The sequence below is a fragment of the Eublepharis macularius genome, chromosome 13, assembly GCF_028583425.1.
Source record: "Eublepharis macularius isolate TG4126 chromosome 13, MPM_Emac_v1.0, whole genome shotgun sequence".
NCBI lineage: Eukaryota > Metazoa > Chordata > Lepidosauria > Squamata > Eublepharidae > Eublepharis > Eublepharis macularius.
In genome coordinates this window covers 45297579-45318917 of record NC_072802.1, presented here as the reverse complement: position 1 = coordinate 45318917, position 21339 = coordinate 45297579, and the positions used below count along the sequence as shown (strand labels likewise).

General features: G+C 49.9%; 1 protein-coding gene across 1 annotated transcript in view; it reads left to right on the top strand.

Annotated features, from left to right (window-relative positions):
- FRMPD3 (FERM and PDZ domain containing 3) overlaps positions 1-20706 on the top strand; it is a 48356-nt gene extending 27650 nt beyond the window's left edge. The window contains exons 9-16 of the mRNA XM_054996821.1: positions 59-178; positions 922-1058; positions 2269-2395; positions 3563-3652; positions 6631-6810; positions 12545-12689; positions 15666-16481; positions 17864-20706. Coding sequence (XP_054852796.1) covers positions 59-178; positions 922-1058; positions 2269-2395; positions 3563-3652; positions 6631-6810; positions 12545-12689; positions 15666-16481; positions 17864-20706 — 4458 coding nt within the window. The remainder of the gene's footprint in view (positions 1-58; positions 179-921; positions 1059-2268; positions 2396-3562; positions 3653-6630; positions 6811-12544; positions 12690-15665; positions 16482-17863) is intronic.
- Positions 20707-21339: the final 633 nt, after the last annotated feature.

The following is a 21339-nucleotide window of genomic DNA, read 5'->3' as shown; positions in this document are numbered from 1 at the left end:
AGAAGGAGGAGCCAGAGGCTTGCCCTACCCTGCCTCACCCACACCTACTCCTTTCCAGGTGGTGCAGAGGACCCACTATCAGGGGATGAGATGCCTGTTCCGTGTGAGCTTCTTTCCCAAAGATCCAGTCGAACTGCTGCGTCGAGATCCGGCAGCATTTGAGTACTTGTACATTCAGGTAAAAGGGGAGAGCCAAAAGGATGGGCAGCCGGCCAGAAGGGGCCTCCCAGGGTCCCTAGCGTCTAACCTTGCAGGAAAAGGTGCCACGTTTTCCTCTGTCTCCCTTTTGCTGAGTCTTTGATTCTCCTGTCTCCCAATGAAATGATTTTAACGTTGACTTTTCCCGGCATTTTGATGCTGCTGTGTTTGGGGGTTTCCCAATTTTATGATTTGCTCCTTGACCATGTTTTATTGCTGGGTTATTTTTGGAGGCCTCTCGTATTTGTATTGCTTGATTTCTATTTTTGGGGTACAAATTTGGAAGCTCCTTGGGAGCCTTCTCGTGCCAAAGGTGTGGAGTGTGAAATCCTCTCCTCACCCACTTGGGCCATTTCATGTGTTGGGTCAATTCCACGTTCTGCCTCCTTCCCCTTCACTGGCAGCCTGTCAGGCAGAGTACCTCCCTGTCTGGTGCCACAGTTAAGCAGCCCCCTCTCCTGTACCGAGGATGGCGGAGGGCAGGAGGCTGGTAATGAAGATGTCAGATGGAGCCATGGTTGGCTGGAGCTTCACGGTGGCAGATGGTAGACGGAGAAGCCAGCCAGTCTGATGCTGCCCACTCTGCAGTGGGTCTGGGCACGTGACTTCCAGAGCAATGCAGCGTGGAATGGTGGGGGGAGGCGGGCTGCTCAGCTGAAGCATTCCTGAGTGCAGCAAGGAGCCTGATGTGAACTGTCTCCTCTTTCCTCCCCCTCCTTGCAGAGCCGCAATGATGTGATCCGTGAGCGCTTTGGGATGGAGCCCAAGCCAGAGATGCTGCTCGGCCTGACAGCCCTTCACATTTACATCACTGTCTCTGCCACACGGCCAAGTCAGAAAGTGTCCCTCAAAAACGTTGAGTGAGTCTTCCTGCTGCCTCTGTGTACTCTTCCTCTGCATATCTGGACAGTTTTGGGGTCCCGTGTGGCACTAGTCAATCCTCCCTCCTGCTGTGCTCATGGTTGAGAGCAGCTAGGCCCAAAGGAGGCCATTTTGACTGAGAAATGACCGGTATGGAGGGAGTGGATGCAAAGACCATTGAGCCAGCATCTGGGCTTGGAGGGACTGGGACACAGCTCTGCCAGATTCCCTGAGCAATGATGCCCCCTCTTCCACCTGCAGCCTCCAACCTTTCCAGCCCCTTCTCACCCACCTCCTGGCAAGCATCTTACAAGAGATGCTCAGAAAGTGCTTTTTGGCCTCCACTCTTTTGGCTATATCTAGACTTGACTGTATCCAAACTCTGGGAGTGGCATCTGGCTGTGTGTTGCAATATTAAAACAGAAGTCTAGTGCCCAATGGCCTCCTGGTTTTATTTTGCTGCTGCAGACTTAACACAGCTGGAATATATGTTGCAATGCAGTTGAATGTTTAGCTAAATCATAATATGAAAAAATTGCATTAGTAGAGTACTTTTCAGAATGCTTGACAAGATTATCTTTGTTCCAATCCTTATGACAGTCCTATGAGGTAGGCCACTATTATCATCTCCTTGTTGCAAGTGTAGCTGCTGAGGCTGATAGTGGCTTGCCTACGTCTTCTTGGTGAAGTCATGGTAGAGAAGAGATTTAGACCCTGGACCTCCCAGATTGCAGGCTATTGTTTTAATTGCTTGGCTACAGCAGCTTCCTGTAACATTAGCATATTTTTGTTACACTTACGTTCCTCATATGATCTAAAACATATATTTTATGGGCCAAATATTGAAAGAGTATAATTATGGTATTTTTAAGCATTTTGTTTTGTGAAAAATAGCAAACCCTTTTAATAGGACCAAATACTGTAGCTTGAGAGACGGAATGTCATCTCCTGACTGTGTGTGTGTACCTTGTGCTGCTTGCTTCTGGCCCTTCTCTGCACTCTGACACTTGTGCAGTTTGGTTCTCTTTGTGCCTCCCCAGATCATAGCTGGTATCTTTTTGCCCCTCTAGTGACTCTGGAGGGGCACCCCCTTCAGGAGCAGCTTCTCCTGCTTGCCCAAATCTTCTCCCCCCTATGGTTGCAGACTGAAAAATGAGAGGATTTATGTCTCCACCATTTATTTAATAGTTTCCTTTTTCCCACTTTCAGGAAGGAATGGGGCCTGGAACCATTTCTGCCTCCCTCACTGCTGCAGGGCATCAAAGACAAGAGCCTTCGGAAAGCTCTCTCCCAGCAGCTGAAGGCCCACCAGAACCAGCCGCCGTGTGGCACCAAGGCAAGGAGATTGGGGGGGGGGGGCGCACTCTCTGGAGGCCAGGAGCCAACTAGGCTTTGAAAGTGCTTTTGGTTTCCTTGGTTATAGTGAGGGACACCATCTTGTTTAAAAAGGAAGGAGACAAAAGGAATCACACGTGACCCTTGGTCTTTAAAGTGTTACTGGACCCGAATCTTGCTCTTCTACACAGACCAACAAGGCTACCCACCTTAAACAAATGTGGTCCCAGAGTGGCAGCTAGACCAGAGATGCTCTGGAATTACAGGGAGTCATCCCTGAGTCTGGTAAAAATACAACTCCACCTCTAGCAAATTGCAAGAAAATTGTTTTCCCCACTGACATATTGAGGAAGGAAGATGAAGTCCTTCACAAACCAAATCTTCTTAAGTCACACTCTGGGTCCCTCCTCCCTTTCTGTGGCAGCTCTCTTCTTTCTGTCTTCCATACAAACAGAGGCCATTTCCACATGTCTTACCTGCCTGCAGAACATTGCATGAAAGACCCGGAAGGCAGCGTCTTCTTGCGCGAAATCGCGCCAGGAAGATGCTGTTATCTGGGAGTTTTGTGCGATTTCATACCTATCTTGTAATACTTAATGTAAATGAATGAACTGAAATCCACCCAAGAGAGCTTTGTGTTAAATTGCATTGTACATGTATGAGTTCATGTATAAGTAAATTGTATATATATATAAGTACTGCAGAATCAAAGTTTGGAAGCTATTTTTTTTCACAGATGGATTTTGTATAACAGCTGTCTTAATATAATTTTAGAGAATACTGTGATCGTTTTTCTTGGATTTTGTTTAATGGGAAGCTGTATTTTGCCCCAAATTGTGCAATCTGAATTACAGGGGCCTTTATTTACATCTTTGGGATGTGCCTGTAAAACCAACCTGGCCAGGACTGGACAGGTCTGCCTGTCTACCATAGCCTAGGGAACAGTGTGGAACTACAATCTCTGTGTTATAGTGCAGGGTCACAGCTAAATGGAGCCTGTGTTTGAAATCCCCTAAGTGCTCTGCAGTGAGAAACTTGTGCTCCGCTGAGCTCCTGAAAAGGGAGGCTCTTGCTTCTGCCATGTGTCAAGGGAAGTTTTGCTAAGGTATAGGGAATACCTTGGAGGTCTTTACACACTTGCTGACAGGGATGTGATGCATTTCCGCAGGTCTCCACCACCCAAGCAAAGCTCCAGTACTTGCGTATCCTAAATGAGCTGCCGACCTTCGCAGGCGTCCTCTTCAACACGGTGGGAATGGTACGGTAACTGTAGTGTGGGGTCATGATAAGCAAACAGGAACCCAAAGCCATGTTTCTGAAGGACATGAATTGGGCTCTGCTTGGACTAGGTCTGGCCAGCCTGTCTTCCTTTTCTTGCATTCAAAGCTCCGGGGTGGGGTTCGTACCCTTTCATGACAGCGCCATCAAGAACCCCCATCCTTTCACAAGGGCTCAGAGAATGGTCTCAAAGGTATAGGATGCATTTCTCTCTCTGAAGCCGAGTAGGTCTGAACCTGGTCAATGGCTGAATGGGAATTCTCCTTGGAATCCCGCACAAACTGTTCTGGAGCAGGAGCGTCACTAATTTAAAATAAATACATTTTTGGGTTGGTAATCTTGCCACTCTAGGGCCGTCGTCACACGGGCTTAAAATTAGCGCGAAAATTGCGCAATCTACCGCAAAATTCCCACCTTATTCTGGCACTGTTGCGAGTCTGAGATTTCTCCTCTGGTCTCAATTTTCGCGCTATAATCTGCTTCCGTGTGACCATCCGGCATCGATTTCTATCCCATAATGACGGAATTTTCCCTTTCTTATCTTGACCCGTTATCCCAGACGCCCTTTCGCGCTATCCTGCAGCGAGCTCCTTTTTTTTTAAAAAAAAAAAGTCCTTATATCGCTATAACGTCATAATATTATAAAAATACAAAGCAATGAAAGAGTGTTCTTTCTATGCTGCTCGAGCAGCATAGACCAAAAAAGTCTTTCCGCTGCCCTTTGCCTCCGACGGAGGGATCGCAGGTGTGCATGGCACAGAGTGAACGTGCTCTGAACCATCAAAACAACCAGTTGGGCCACCAGAACTACAAGTTCACTCGGTGGAGCCATGGTTGAGTCTTCGGCGATGGGGATCACGTCAGACAGGGGCTTTTCTCAGAACAAGAGTATATTTATCCGTTCAAATTAGGAAGAAAAACAATCTTAGCCAATGTTCAAGCTGCTTCCAGGGCGGGAAAACTTGGCCAACCTATCCTGCTCTTTTGGGGTTGGGCTAACGTTTGGTTATAACGATGTAATGTCGTTATAACGCAATAAAGCGGAAAAAAATTTTTAAAAAGGGGGGAGGAGTTTTTTCTGTGCCCGTTCAAAATGACGGCACAGAGCGCTACGGTGTGAACAACTTGAAGCGGGAGGAGACGGTATTTGACAAAAGATTGCATCATAGCACCGATAGGAACAATAGCGCCACATAATGGAAATTTGACGGAATAAACGCCCGTGTGACGACGGCCTAGGTAGGCTTTCCGCTGAAGAACTGAAATCCTGATCTCCGTATTAGTACGTACACATGCCACATGCGAGACCTTCTTGACTCCCTTTGCAGAGGCCAGTCATTAAGAGGATGGGTGGAGCTTGGTGAATGCACCTCTGCGCCGATGCCAGACGGTTTCATTCAATGCTGAAGTGGTTATAGTATTGCAGAATGATATGGTCACATTATATGTAGCATGAGCTGATTCCTTACCTCACGACTGAATTTCTACAAGATCTACTGAATTTTATACAAACCCACACAGAGTATAGTCCCATATTTCCTCCATTTCATCCACACAGTCCCATTGTGTCAACCACAGGGTGATGCCAAGGTTGATCCAGGGAAGCTTCTGCTCTCATGGTCCATATCCATCCTCGGAAGGTTCTGCTTTCATTTGTCGTAAGTGTCACCCATCAACCATCAGCCATACCTCCAAAATATGACTGGGGATGCTTAATCCCTTCATCTGCATATCCGTTTGCTTGATTTCCTGGTCTCCCCCCGCCCTTTCGTGATATGACTCTCTGTGATTGCAGGCATGGGCTGACTTCAGTAATTAGGAATGTTTCTGCAGGCTGCATGCAAAACCAGCCCCTTTGGGATGGAGCAAGGACCCCTGGCCTGCCCCTAGGCTCCCAATGGGGAAATGACCACCTTTCCCCTGTTCTCATCATTCCCCTTCACTCATCCATTCATTCATCTTTAGCTCAGCACATGATCTGTGGCCATCTTCAGGGCCTCCCTGCATGATACCCAGTCCTTGGGTCCACATTTGCAAGTTCCTCATTGGGACAAGTGTGTGGGACAAGTGTGTGGATGGGGACAAGTGTGTGAGACAAGTGTGTGGATGGGGACTGCGGCATGTAAGGAGGAGGATGCTTATGCCTCCTTCCCCCATATTGAGGAAATCTGCCATGTTGGGGAGATCAGTGTGTACCTCAACAGTATAAATGGACCCCCAATGGAGCAAATAGCAGCCCCTTTGGGGTATTTTGGGTCAGGAGCAGAGTGCTGGGGAGGCAGGCTTAAGGTACGGGGGCTGAAGACTCTTCTCTTTATGTACCACAGCCCCAACTCAAATTAGACCCTGTGCACCTGGAAATTGAGTCCTCAGCAGGGAACTTGCAAGAATACACAAATTGCATGGAGCCACAGAGGAATTGCAGGGAAAAAAACATAATATGTAGTTAGGCCATGTCAGACCTAATAGCAGCCTTTGCTTTTAGAGACCATATGGATACTTCTCTGTTCCATTCCTCTTTCGTGTCATCCAGCTGCCACTTTGCTCTCCTTGTCTGACTTTCTGGGATAGGATCACGTGCTAGATTTTCAGTGTGCACAAGATCCATCCTGAATATTTCCTACATCTTTTGCCAATGCCTTGGTACCTTAAGTGAAAAGGAGCGTTTGCAAGCACTGTAGCAGTAGGATCAAAGCTGCTTGTTGGCTTTGTTCTGGGCATGTTCTCCATGCCACTCATAGTTTCCTCTCCTACACAGAGGCAGTCTCTGGTGCAGTGACCTTCTGCCCAGTTTACACCCGGGGTGGAACCCAGCCAGCCGTGCTCAGAATGTTTGGCTGTGGGCCCGGCTCAGTGGAAGGAGGGAGGGAAAGGATACTGCAGCAGCCCTCGCAGGCCAGCCAGGTTCTGACAACCTCTCTCCCTCCTCCTCCCTGGCTGACCTTGGTCCCTGTTCAGGATGAGAAGCAGCCAGCCACCACGCTTCTTGTGGGACCCCGCCACGGCATCAGTCATGTGATTGACCTGAAGACCAACCTCACTACTGTGCTGTCCGAGTTCAGCAAGGTCAGCAAGGTCCAGCTATTTCGAGAAAACCAGGGCGTGGCACGGGTGGAAACGAGCATCCTGGATGCCAAGGTAGGTGCAGCTCCCATGCCTCTTGCCTTGTCATGGCAGTGCCAAAAGGAGAAGCCTCTTGAAACAGGGGGAAAGGCTAACTGACATTCAAGGAGTCTGCATGGATCAGTAAGTTTGGAAAGAAAGCGCAGTCCAATGGGAAGGCTGAGGCTTGAGAGACTTGAACTCTGAGAAGGGGCAGGAAATGCAGGGCTGGGGTCTTAGGGAAAAGCCTGGTGGTCCTCAGGCCAAAATCACAAATTAGTGGGAAATGAGGTGTAAAAGAAGAACTAGGAGGTCAGTTTGGGTGCACGCTGTTTAAAAAATCCCACCCTCCTTCTAAGCAGGTTAAAGTGGTTCTCCTGTTCTCCATTCTTATCCTCGCAACTCTGTGAACCAGGGCTTGGCTGAGAGACCATGGCAAGCTGGCCCATGATCATACAGTGAGCTTTGTGTCTTAGTGGAGAGATGAACCTGGTCCCCGCCAGCTGCCACAGACACTCTAACCACTACACCACAGTGGTTGTCCAGTGTGGGACAGAGTCAAAGTCAAAGGTCCCAAGGGAGGCCATAAATAGGCGTCTGCCCCAGAAGAGAGGCACCCATGAAATCTTCTCTCTGGAGGCACTGGCAGGTGAATGCAGTGAGAAGAGACAGAAAACGATCCCTGTCTGGGCCACTCCAATCTCTCTGGGGTGGGGGCAGAAGAGGTTCATGGGGCTACCTGTTGCACAAGTGGTATAAAAGCTCCTGGACAAGGTTAATTGGGAGCTTTACTTGCAAAAGTCTTGGAGGCAAGGTGTGAATTGTAGAGAACCCAAGGAAAACACAGCACTGTGCAGTGGGAGGGAGGGGACTGTGAGTACAGATTTGGGGATAGGCTGAAGAGCTTCCACTGCAGAGGGCTCCCTGGCCCCTCCAATGATTTGCCCTTAAGCATCAATTGCTCCAAAGGAGCCCCCCTCCCTGCTGTCAATTGATTCTTTTCAGCCCCAGAGAGCGCAAAGAGACTGAGAAGGGAAGGAAATAGTCACTGCAGTCCTTCAAAATGTTAACCTGCTCGCTGCAATTATTCCATTGTGCTAGCAGCTCCTGTGGCTCCAGCTAAAGCTGTGGGATGCAACTTCAGTGCCTTGTGATTCAAAGCCATTAGCCACTCACCTTTCCCAGGCATTCTTTGAGGCCTTGGGGAATCAGGAGCCCTATCTCGGTTGCTCTTCAAGACTGGCAAGAGCCTGGCAGATTAGTAACAGTGGGGAGGACATATGAGAGATACTTGTGAATGTCAAGCCGGAGGATGCCCGACTCCTCTCCTCCCAGGAGTGCCCCCCGCCCAGATTCACATACTGCAGAGCTACTAGAACATTGCCATATTTGCCTGGATATGAAACCTGCCTTCTGGGCTGGGCATTTGGGCCCATTTTCAAATGCTTCTTGGATGCCTAAACAGCAGCTGACAAATATACCTCTTTGGAACCTTCTCAAGACTAGGCAATGATGCTCACTCTGCCCTTTGCCAACTCCCATTTTGTGCTGCACTGATGTCAGGCTCTCCTTTTAAGTTTCCACTGTATTGCTAACTGCGGGGAGTTGTGGCAACGTTTTTGCAGCACAGAAAAGGGAAATTGTCTGACCACAAGGGGATGGTCGGGTTGGTCCTGCTTGATCAGTCCAGCAAATTCTAGAGTCATAGCTGCCCTGGAAACAGGGCAGGTGGATCCACTGCTTGGTGCATGCAGGTTTTTTATTTGGAAATCAAAGCAAATTCCTCTTTTTCAAAGCTGACATTTCTTTTCCTGTCTTGCTGCGTTCCTGAGTAAATTGATCCATAGTCCCCAGTAGACACAACCTCCTAACATTCCAGTTGCCTGTAATTAAAACTGAATTGAAAGCACATAATTTTACCTGAAGAGGCTTTGTAATTGGCTCAGGTTTCCATCCCCGCTGCATGTTCATCTCCTCTTGGCAGGAACATACACTGTTCCTACACACCACCTGTTACCCAGCCCCAGTGATACTGCCCTGTACTGAGTCAGGTTACATCATGCAGCCCAGCACCACTGACACCCCAACCCACAGTGGCTCTGTACAGCTTGTCAGACCAAAGCCTCTCCCAGCCCTTTAAACTGGAAGATGCCTGGGACTGAACTTAGGGTGTTCTGCATGCAAAGCAGGCACTCTCCCGCTGAGCCACAAAGACAAGAGCCTCCCCTGAGAGCAAGGAGCCAAGATGAAGCAGCAAAGTGCCTAGCAACGTGCTAGTTGCAAATTCAGTCCAAAACCATCATGATCATTGAGTTCCTGCCTCCCAGCACTTAGCAGAGGTCAAGAAGACTTGCATTGCAAAGAATCCCTGGCGGCATCCGTACCTAGAAGCTGATTTCAGGACCAGCCCTAGCTTGATTGCAACCTTACATGCCCTGACAGCAATCAAACAGGCACAGTTGGTCTCCTTGTGAGCCCATGCTTCCCCCACTCAGCTAATCAGATGTCTGCCAAGGGAAAAACTGTTCTGGACTGAAGGCCACCTGTGCAATTGCTTGGGCAGGAATACTTGACCCAAGGCTCTGTGACATTTCAAGGGATCCTGGACCACATTTCAAGTCACCCAAGCATGCACTCAAGGCAGCAAAATGCTGTGGTCTGGCCCAGCTTGGGCAAGAGAAAGGACCACTGCCCCTGGCAGAAGAAGGCAGCAGCCTAGAGTTGACTGGCTGGGCCAACACACTGTGGGATGCCGGGAGAAACACACTGGTCCTCTTGTAAGCACAGCCCTTCCCTCTTAGTTGGGAGGGATTTTTCATACCACCATCTGCACTATGCAGCTAAGGTTGCCAACTAGCGGGGGGGGGGGATGTCCTGTCTCCTCAATAGAGGTTTAATATGTACAAATGGTTCATTGAAGCATTTCACAACATGGAGCTAAATAACATCATCCGATAATTGCTGCAGATCAGACTGGTATGAACAGGACAGCTATAGGGTCCAGTTTGAAAGTTAGCACCCCCTTATCAATACGGTATCTCACTTGTGAGGGCCCACTGTGATACAGCCCCACAAACATACACACCCTTGCAATTTGATCACCCAGAGGACTGTCCTGAGCAGAGACAGAGATATTCTGGGTGAGGCATTCTGTGATGCCTTTATAAGGTCACCTCCCTGCAGAAGAAAACATCTAAAAGGCCCTAAAAGACCTTTGAGAAAGAAGAATCCTTCTCTTTCTATAGCAACATGTTCGGTCTCCTGTATAATAAACAGAAAGATGCAGAATGACTTTATTCTATGTTGACATGAATGCCCAGCCTTTGTACAACAGGCCAGAGGGCAGAAGTGTGGAGTAGTAACCAAAGTGATGCACAGTCTGGCCGTGATGAGAGAACTTCCCTTTGAACAGCTAGCCCTTTTTTATGGAGATGGTGATATGTCTGGCAGGCCCAGCCCTGTGTGCTGAGCAAACTTTCCTAGTGGCAATAGCTGAACCAAATGATTGAGCATTAAGCTGGTATGATCTCATTAGTCTGATTTGCTTTTGCCCTTCTACAAAGTTATCTAGACTAGAGGTAGCGCACACTCTTTCTCTAGCTTATGCCTTCAGTGCGGATGAACAGAGGAAGCGAGCAAGCATGACTTCCTTCTGTGATTCAAGCTGAGTATCTATGCACATGATGAAGGGCTAGTGGAGTCAGGCACCTCCTGCCATCTACAGACTCTTGCTGGAACAACTTGCATGCACAGCTGACTGAAAAACACACTGCAGAGACTGGAAATCTTCTGGGCAGCACAGAGGTTGAAGTGGAATAAAAGCAAAAAAAATCCTGGTCTCCCAGGCTGTGACTCGAAGGAGCAAGAAGTCAAGATATAAGCCAGACTGGGGCAGCTGCTTCTCAAGGACCAAGAGCTGCTTCCTTTGATGATTAAGGAACAATAAAGCAGGTCCCTGATTTTGACACCACAAACAAGAATGCAAAAGATGCAGGAATGCTTTGAACAAAAGCAGAAGGTGCTGGACAATGTAGCTGGTAACCACTCTACAGAGCAGTCTTAAGCATTTCTAGAATGAAACTTTGATTAAAGTCTCAGATTAAACCTATGTTTTTCCTGCAGTCCAGCTGTTTTCCCTCTGCCTGAAAATGAGCTGCATTTTGCCAATGAAGTTTGGTGCAGTGTATCTCCTTTCCCTTGTATAAGCCAGCCATATGAATCAATGTTAAAGCCTCCGGCTTTCAGAGTCCCCCAAACAAAGCAGATTTTGGCTGTTTACTAATTAAGTGAGCCCACACCTATTAGCTGTTTTCCTAACAAAGCCCAGCAACGAGGTCTCAAAATCCATTGCCATCAATGGACTTAAAAGGGTATAACTGTGCTATGAATGGCACTGTTAATCTGCTTTTTGGTAGTTCCCAGTTAAAAGCAAAATGTGCCTAAATCATTCTCTCCGCTGCAGATGTGGTTCCCACAGCTGTTTTGCTGTCCCATAGAGATGTCTCAGAGCTTCCTCCAATGTAGGTCCAGAGGAGTTAGCTGTGTTAGTCTGTAGTTGCTGTGGTTCTCAAAAGCTTATGCTACAAAAAAGTTGGTTAGTCTTAAAGGTGCTACTGGACTCTTGACTATCCTCCAATGTACTTGATCTAATTTAGACACCCATCAAACTGGCACACACCATTATCTTGGTACAAGTATTTGAGGGTCTATGTACACTTTACACTGTTAGGGATTTCTGATAAAAGTATCAGGGAGCCCCAGATTTGAGGAAGACCTTAACACCTTCTCCCCCAGCTCCCTCTCCTGGATCAAAACTGTCCCCTGGATGCCCCCTGTTCCCTCTCTTCCCCCTCCCTCCCCCGTGTTTTCTTTACTGGGGCTAATAGCAGCTGGGAAGGTGATTTCGGTTAAGGAAAGGAAGCAGAAGAAAAAGTTACCCTCCACCTCCCCCTTTCATTAGACCTGATCCAAGTTGCTGCTTTCTAAAGGGCTAGCTTGCACATTGGGTGCTCTGATAATGGATCTCCACAGTGAGATGTAGTTTCTGTAGTTTGGCCCTGAGACCAAGAGCCATCTGTGGTCCCAAGAGAAAGCAGGGTATGAATTGAAGGGGAAATGCATGCAGAACAGCCCCAGGACACTGAGAGAGGATGCCCAAGGTCAAGAACAGCTATGAGGGCTGCAAGTGCAGCCATTTCCTTATCACTATGAAGTACTTTGGGCTCCAAAGGAAGCAAAATGAAGCACATTTTAAATATTCCAAACCCTAGGAAAAGAACGGTTTAGATTGTGCTTTCTGTTGGGCAAAATACAACTTTACAAAGCTTTCTTCTGTCTGTACCTTGGTCCACCCACCTTCCCATGACACTCAGGTGTAGCATTCCCTCCTGCCTTTTGGGTGTCTGTCTGCTCCAAACCTGAATGTTTTTTCCTCTACTGCTAGCCATTTCCAAGTAAGGAGAGAGGTAGTCTCCCTGGCATTTTCTGCATCAAAAGCCTTGATGACTCAAGGAACGCCTCTGCATTGGAGTTTGTAAAGCCGGGGAAGATACAGCCTTCAGCGCATGGGAGGAAACGACGCCGTTCATCACGAATAACACTCACAAACAACCATCTCCAAATAGGGCTCCATGACACTCAACACCCACACAACAAACTCAGGCTGAATTTTCTCCCTGCAGCAGGAGGCTGATTCTTGCATCCTTGCCCTGCCCATCTGCCTTCCTGGTTTGCTGAGCTCCCCTTTAATGGCTTTTCCTCCTCTTCCCAGCCGCTGGTGCTGCTGATGGAATGGCCAGAGGCCACCAACTTTGCCTGCCTCATTGCTGGCTATTGTCGCCTCCTGGTGGACTCCAAGAGGATGATCTTCTCCCGGCCCACCAGCCAGCCACCTCCACCTCAAATGATCAAGGCAGGTATGTTTCAAGCTCTGCTATTTGTGCCCCAACTACTCAGGGCTAACTGCTTGGATGGGACCCCCCTCCCACCCAGCTGGCATCTTCTCCCTGCTATCAAGGGCTGAGACCCCTCCCTTCCTCTCTATTTTTCACAACTCCCTGCCCGCTGGGGTGCAGTGCTTCAATACACTCCAGCTAAGGCAGAGAAGGGATCTCCTCTTTCCACTTCCTGAGCCCAGCATGGTAGCTGGATTGAGGCTGAGCCCAAGGGAGGAGAAGGGTGGGAGCGACTGAGGGATGGAAGCCTCCGAGAGCTTGGCATTAGTAAGGTGGTCTTTGCAGCCGCTCATAGCAGGGGGCTTTTGCCATTCTGGCCCCACACGAGGAACCATTAGCAACAGTCCTATGTGAAGTGGCCCTGAGTAGTTCCATCTTGGTCTGGCCCCTTGCAAAACTCAGTCACACCAGCCAAGGGTATTTAGGATTTATATTTCAAAACACTACAGAAGTGCTTCTTCTTATAAAGAATCCTTTCAAAGGGGCAAGTTGAATCTGGCCAAGATGGAGATCACTACATGTATTTTGCTTTCCAAATTCTAAAACTTGCAAACAGGCACAGTGAAATGTGCTGGGTTTGTGTGTCGTATCATGGCTGTTTCTATAGGGGGATGATTCTTGCAGTAGCAATACAGCATCATTACAGCAGTTTCCCCTGCACTTTCCTTGCCTTGCCCCCCTGTGGCTGCCATCCTTCCTCACCACCACTGCTGAAAGCCTTTGGAGGGCTTTAAAAAAAATTAGCAATTCAAAAAAATCAGCAATTCATAGATCACTGCAGTGCAATAATATAACGATCTATTGTCATGACCCAACCGCTTGTTGAATTTCTTTCTTTTTAAAAAAAGAGTAATTCTCTAGCTCTTTTTGTTGCTAGATTGTAATGATGCAATTGCATTCTAGCAATGGCTGATTTTTTAAAATAAAAAGAACCGGGGACAGGGTGCAATATTGTTGCAACAGGGAATAGAAGCAAGGAAAAATGGTACCAGTATGGGTGTGATTTTCAAAAAGGCGCACCTTCCAATTGGGATGCTGATCCGGAACAAAACTTCTGTGTGCGAGCAATCAAGTCAGTTTCTGTACTGTAACCACCTACCACATTTTGTCCCATGAGTGAAGATTTTATCTCACGCTGAGTGCTATAGTGAGATCTCAACTTTGTTTTCTGATTGGGATCCAAGATAGTGATGCATTTCTGCACCTGGGCCCGTATCGGCATGCGTGCTTTCAGATTGATGATTGAGAGGTCAACTCACCCATGGGCAATAGGATACTAGAATTATTTTTTCTCTGTGAATATAATGGATTGAGTCTGATTTCAGAAGAGTAGCCGCTTGAGTGTGTAGCCACCCAAACACAAGTACCGCAGCACCTCAGCAGCTGATTGGTTTATTGTAACCTGAGCCTTCCTAGGCAAGGGCCACATCATCAGATGTGTGGAGTGAAGGTGGTAGGTATGTTATATATCCATGGGCAGAGGCACATGGGTATAGGTGGGCTGAGGAGGCGGGGAGGATGATGAACTGTGGGCACAATGCCATCAAGATAGGAGGCCCTGCGTGTTGTGCACTAAGACGGTGACCATCCAGGTCTCCTTGCAATTTTGCAGAGCCTCACTGTTGGTTACTGTTTGCTGTGGCTTTGAGTTAGTGCAGTTTCCCCAGGAAAGCCCCCTTGTTCTTTCAAGGACCTTTAACAGCTTATTTATAGATTCTGCAGGGAATCTGTTGGGCTTGGCTTGTCAACGGGCATGTCGGAGGTGAAAGAGGAGATGGCCTGTTTTGTGCCGGCCATGTGATCTGTACCAACATTAATATTCATAGGGACAGAACTGACCAGATGAATCTCTGGTTCCCCCTTCTGCTGCTAAGCAGGTTCTAAATATCCAGGCTGCATGTGGATTAACCCCTCTGCAAGGATGAGTTCTTGTTAAGGTCATCCTGTGCCTGGCCATACTGTCACAGGTGGGTGCATGCGTAATTGGATGCTTCTTCATTCCGATCTGGAAAGCTAGCAGATCAGGGAGCAAGTGAGGCTAGAACTTTGCTTCCTGACATGCTGGGGTTTTTTTTGGCATCCTACTATTGTCAGGCTCCGCAATGGGAGGGTCAGAGCCTGGGGGAGGTGTGCCCCCCAGACTGGCCCCACCTTCCACTGTTGTCACAGGAGAGGCCTGACTGCGGGAGGAGAGAAGTTTATAGCACCCTCACACCCTCTTTCCCCCAAGTATGGCACTGGCTACTAGGTTCACTCTTTCTCTCCCTCTGCCCTTGCCACAAACTCCTCCCCGGCCCCTCCTGTAAGCTGGCCTTATAGGGGCCATCCTGGTTGGTCCCCACCCCTCTCCCCAAGCTCTGACGCTGGCACTCCCCTTTCTGCCCTATTGGGGTCATCCCACCCAACCAGGGGTCATGGAGCCTCCCTTCCTCCTGCCCCTGCCCTCCTCTGGCCCAGTTGGGCTGCTTCTGCAGGGTGGGGCTGGCCAGCCCCCTCCAGGCTTCTTGCCCTCAGCCCTGCGTGGTGAGTGACACTGGCCCCGCCCACACCAGTTCTGCCAAGGGCAGTGAAGGGGTAGCACATCTGATCCTGGGGCTGGGCCGGCTTGCTGGTGCCTCTGGGACCGCGGCTGGCTGAGCGGCCGATGTGGCAAGTGTTGCGGGCCCCACCTGGCTCAGGGGTGTGTGGCCACCCCTCGAGAGGCTCTAGGCCCCATGACATCTATGTGGGTGGCATGTTCTCAGTGTCCTGACGGTGCATGCCTGGCTGGTTGTGGAAAAGGTTTCCATTTTGGAAGTGTTCTGCACAATGCAGATCAGCTAACCAAGCTGCTTCAAGAGCAAATTCTTTTAGCAGCACCACTCAGCTTTAGCATATATTGGAACAAGGTGTACTACGAGACAGACTTCTAATAGTCTATTTGTTATTTTCATTTAGATTATGCACCCACCGCCCACCGGTCTGCTGCAGCGGGGCAAATGGGAAAGAAAGAGAGCGGGTTCCTGGGTGGCACTGTCTCCAGCCCTGGGGAATGCCCCCCTCGAGCTCCCATGGCCTCGGACTCGGAGCTCGTCAGCTTTTGCTACCTGCACATGCGAGAGCAGAGAAAGGAGCACAAGAGCCGGACGGACATCAATGAAAACCTGATCTTCTTTGAGGAGTCTCGGCCCCGGACCAAATCTGATCCCACGCCCAAAAGCTCTGGGCAAGACTGCAATGGGGCCGCTCACAACTATGACCCGGATGGCCTGGACCGGGAGCGCTGGACCAACCGGGCCAGAGCCTACACCATGGACAGTCACGGGCAGAGTAACTCTGTGCACTTTTACTGTGACTCTTGCAAAGCCAAAGTCAAGGGTAGGCTGCCCTCTCGCAAAGGCGGCAATCCTGGCAACTCCCGTGATAACATGGTGGATTTAATGTCCCTTCCCCCTCCAGGGAGTGATGAGGAAGAGGATGAGACCACCTCCCTGCTCCCTGCCATTGCTGCTCCGCCTCCCGGCTTCCGGGACAACAGCTCCGACGAAGATGACTCCAAGCGCCGGGCAGCAGCGCAGGGCCAGGAGCAAGGCCGCCATCTCTGTGGAATCCTCTATGATGAGATTCCTGTCACTCTTATAGACAGTGTGCAAACAAGGACGGTTAGAGACCATGCCCAGGACCTGGATGATGCCCTGGTCTCCACCCTGCAGGCACTGGAGGCTTTGGCTGCCTCAGAGGACGGCCCACACCCTCAGCCGCAACAAACAGCAGGTAACCCTGCTCTGGACTTCGTTTGCAGGACAAGGTTATAGCAACTGTTAGAGCCGTTTTCAGTAGGGAATGCAGAAGTCCAGATGAGGGAGCAGGGTCAAAGGATAAGAAGGTTATCAGTGTGTATCTATGAAGCTGCCTTGATTCACCTTAGCCTACCCTACTACGGGTGAGACACAGACACTGACGGTCAATGTTTCACCAAGGTCTCAGGCAGAGAAGTCTTTCTCAACACTTACTGCCTGAAATCCTTTATCTGGAAATGTTGGGGATCAAACTTAAGACACACTGCTTACAAAGCATGTGCTCAGCCACTGAGCCACAGCCCCTCCCAACTTAAAGCTTTTTTGTACTAAATCAGGCCTTTGGTTCATCAACCTCAGATTTGTCTACTCTGGCAGGAAGCAGCTCCCCCTGCACAAAAATATACTTCTTTCCCAGCCAAGCTGGCTGGGATCTTTTGAACTGCAGAGATGCTGAGGTTGGACCAGGAAGCTTCTTCACACAAAGCATATGTTTTGCCACTAAGTTGTGGCTGCACTGATGTCTCTGAATGTTTCAAAAGCAACCATGAGATGTGACTAGTACATGAGCTTTGTGGTCAGGACTAATCATAGTAGCCTTGTCTTCCAAAACAGTTAAGCAGCGGGGCTTTCTCGTAATGCGCAGTTCTGTGTAAAATGTACAATTCTAAGCCAAATTGTGGCAGTTCTGATGATTTTATGCAGTTCTGAACTGGTAGTCAAATGAAGGAAGAGAGAAAACAAATTTGTTTGTTCAACTTCGTGTGTTTTGCATCAACGCTGCTGCGGCCAAGTCTCCTCAGCTGCTGACGGATGCTGCCCTGTTCCCCTGGCTGTACTCTCCAGCAGAGCTACTTCCTTGGTTAAACAAGCCTGCAGCATAGTTTAGCTGGTTGGAGGCGTGAGCACAGTCGATAGTGTGAAATATTTTTTGGCTATCAGTGTGAAGAATGGCTGCCCCCACTGTTCCCTATATACCTCTAGTGGAAGTTTGGATGGACAGGCAGCAAGGGGAAGATTGCAGTGTAGAACACATCACACTCCTCACCTCCACATTAGGTGTCCAGCAATGAGTAGAAAACACAGAACCTATTTTAGTCCAACCCTCTTCTCGCCTACCAACAGGGCACACCACTCACTCCTCTGGGCTAGGACCAGGGAAATCATTTTCTGAGATAGTGCCACATCCTAAAATGTATGAACCCACTGCCTGTAGGTGGACTCTCTTTTAAGTGGTGGCAGACGCTGCACTTTTGATCTACCCAGCCTATTGCTCTCTTCCTGCCACACCACCTGCTTCCTAACAGGGCTGTCCTCGAGCAAATCCCTAACTCTGATATTTGGTTTGTGTTTCTCCAGGCCTGATTGTTCTGGCTGCCATCACCCCTGAGTCATCGCTGGACTCCGGCCACGAAACCAACTCCTCGGAGATCACCGATGTCTCGGAGATGGTCTCAGCCATGAAGCAGCACCAGAATGCCGCCTACTTCTTGGCCCAGCATATCAACAAGGAGAACCTTCTCAATAGGAAGGACCTTCCATTCCGCATTCAAGGCTGTGCTGCACAAGCCGTCCTCGCTTCGCCTTATCCCCTCTGCCACCAGGAATCGAGCTCTTCTCCAAAGCCAGCGATTTCAAACCAAAACTCTAAGCCTCCATGCAGCAGGAACAAGCAGGATCCTCCCCAGCTGGGGAGAAACTATGCCTTGGCTGTTCAGCCTCTGCTCTCCCAGCAGCTCAGTGAGCCAAAGAGCAAAGGTGCGCCGACATCCAGCTTGGAGGGTAAGGGCCCCAGTCCCCACAAAGCAGCTTTTGAGGTATCGCTGCATGCCACTGCTACTTCCCTGAGTGGTGAACCGGTGCAAGAGCTGCAGGACAAGATACCCAAGGAGGTCCGACTGAGCCCCAAGTTGATCCTGGATGCCAGAAGTGGAGTTCCTCCTGCTATCATTTCAGCTGCTCTGCAGCAAGTGGTAAGCCACAAATCCTTGCCTGCTCAAGCAGCAGCAGCCACCTCACTAGATCCTCCAAATGAACACAAGACTCCCAATGGGAGCCACAGCTGCAGGCAGCAAGCCAGCACCAAGCATTTGAAACATCAAGCAAGTCAGTTAATCAGTGATTCTTCTTACAAATGCCCCCAGAAGCAGCAAGAAGAGGCCTCTCCAAGGCCCAGAGGATGCCAAGGTGGTAAAGTGGATGTTCTCCATCGCTCACCGGCACCTGGAGAGAGGCATGCCTCCAAGAGCAGCCAGCCCAAAATCAGCCAAGGATCTGCAGAAAAGTCAGGGAATGATGAGCCCCTACAAAAGGCTGGGGGACAGTCTGCTAGCCCAGCCTCCCAGAAACAGACTGCTCCTATAGGCCAAGGGGAGAGAGGACAGCAGGAAACCTGTGCAAAAACTCTCAAAGCAGAAGCAAGCAGCCTGAGGACCCCTGCTGCTGCAAGCAGCATTTTCAGGAGCTCCAGCGAGGATCCCACAGGGCAAGTCCAGTCGGGAAACAGGGCTGAGGACCTGGCAATAAGATCTGCACCTTCCAAAAAGCCCGAGGTCTTGGAGATAACCCAACAAGATGCTGACATCCCAGCCAAACCCAGAGTCCCCAAGGCCCCATTCCGGTTAAGGAAACTCTTTTCTGCTACTTTTCCTACCCGGCTCAAAAAAGAGACAGATGAGCGGCAGGCCCAGCTACAGAAAGTGAAGCAATATGAACTGGAGTTCTTGGAAGAGCTACTCAAGCCAAAGACTAAAGGCGACCCCCCACCACTGGAGTATCTGCTCCCTTCAGCATCTGGGCGCTGTGGTTGCCAACTAAAGAGCAGTCCTGTGCAGAAGGTCCCTGGGATGTCCAGGGAACAGAGGAGGAGCTGTGACTGTAAGCGGATTAGCAGAGCAGGAAGGCCTCAGCCCAGCCAGTTAACTGCACCAGAACTGGAAAGACGAGGCAGGGAAAAAGCTCAGAAGCAGGCTGAAGTGGTGAAAGGCACCAGCATCAAAAGCCCTCTGAAGGGCAGCCGGCTACGATCTACAAGCCTAGAGTCTAGAGACTGCCGGTCTGATCCTGAGAACAGCTTGTCGTGCTTGACCACATGTGCCTCTCGCGGAGAGTGCATGGGAGCCCCACACTACAAGAAGCTTATGCGCCGCTACAGTGTTAGTGAAATTGACAAGACAGATGAAACATCTCTCACCTCTGATGTCTACCAGAGCATTTATCCAGCCCAGCAGAACTGCTCCCAGAAGGAAAGCCGAGCTGCTGTCCAGGCACCTGCCTTGAAGAGCAAAGCCCAGGAGACCCTGGCAGTGGGGGCAGAGCCCTCCTATGTCCAGATTGCACAGGAAAAAAAGAGCCAGAAAGACCCCACGGTTTTCTCTCTCCAAGAGGACTTGTACCCAAGCCATGCTGAGCTGCCAGAGGAAGACATGGAGGGGGAGAAATGCTGCTCCATTCGGTACTGTTTCTACTACAGGAAGTGTGACATGGCTGACGATGGGAGTGAGAAGGACGAGTTGTCCTATTCCATCCCTATGCAGATTCTTCCTGGCATGAAACTTGACAATCAGGCTGTTCCAGTTGTCAGCAGGACCCTTCAGGTTCTGGATGCTACTGCCTGCAGCAGTCCTGACAACCAGACCCAAGAGATAGACCTGCGGACCTCCACCTTTGAGGGCAGCCTGGCCAAGATCCACGCCCTGCGAGGCCGCACTTATGCCTTGCCTGATGGGTTCCTGGCTGTGCAGCTGGACACTAGTGAGCTGCTGACCATCCTGAGGCAGTGTGTTGTGAACCCCGAAGTCCGGGAGGGCAAGCCCTACCTCTCACAGTTGATCGAGCACAAGCAGGAGCTGGCCTTGAAGTTCAAGGAGTTCAGGGCATCTTGCCGCAGAGTAGCCGCGGTTGACAAGAGCCCGACACGCATGCTCTTGGCCATCACAAGTAGCTTCCAAGTACTAGGCAGCTTGATTGAGACGTTTGTGCGTCTGGTGTATGTGGTGCGCTCAGAGACTCAGCGTCAGGCACTGCTGACCAAAGTTGAGGAGGTGGTGCGGAACTACACTTTCCTGCTTAGGGCAGCTGAGGAGTCAACAGCCCGAACGGCGGGTCACCGGGAGCAGGCTGCCGATCAGCTAACTCGGCAGTCAGTGGCCACAGTCATGAGCACTTTCACACGCTCTTTGAAGACGCTAATGAATAAGTAAGTCAGCATTTACTGGAGCCGCGAATCTGCATCTCTCCTCTGATGTTAGCATGCCGAAAGCTAACGCCCAACCTTCCACAGGGGCTGTGAGTGGACAACTGAGTCCAAAGAAGAAAGCAGAAGTCTTACTAACTTGCTGGTGGTCTCCAGCAGCTGCACTGCATGCTTTCCATGCTGCCTGCCCTGTGTGGAGAGAGTCCACTGCCCACACAAGTCCAGTTTTGAAGGCAGAAGATACCTTTTACTATATCCAGCTCTGCTGAGCCTCTCTGAATGTACAAAAGTGAGCCAAGGCCACTTACTTTCGTCCCATGGGGACCAAACTAGAGCCTTGGCCTCTTGCCTTGTGCCTCTAAAGTCTACAGATGCAGCATCCAACTAACAGATGTTGCTATTGGCAGACCAATCCCGGCAGGCATAGCTGGGGAGTAGCAGCAAGAGGGTACTGGCCCTTCCCAGGAGTGCATTAAGTATCCAGCAAGGTGGTAATGGAGGTGGGAGGGGTCCTCTTGCTGTGCTGATGTAGCTAAGAGCTAAAAAGCCCCACCTGTGCCTCAAAGGTTCTAGCAGGCCATACCCAGGGCCATCAGCTAGGAGTCAGCCTCCCGCCCTCTCCTTCCCAGAGGATGCGACT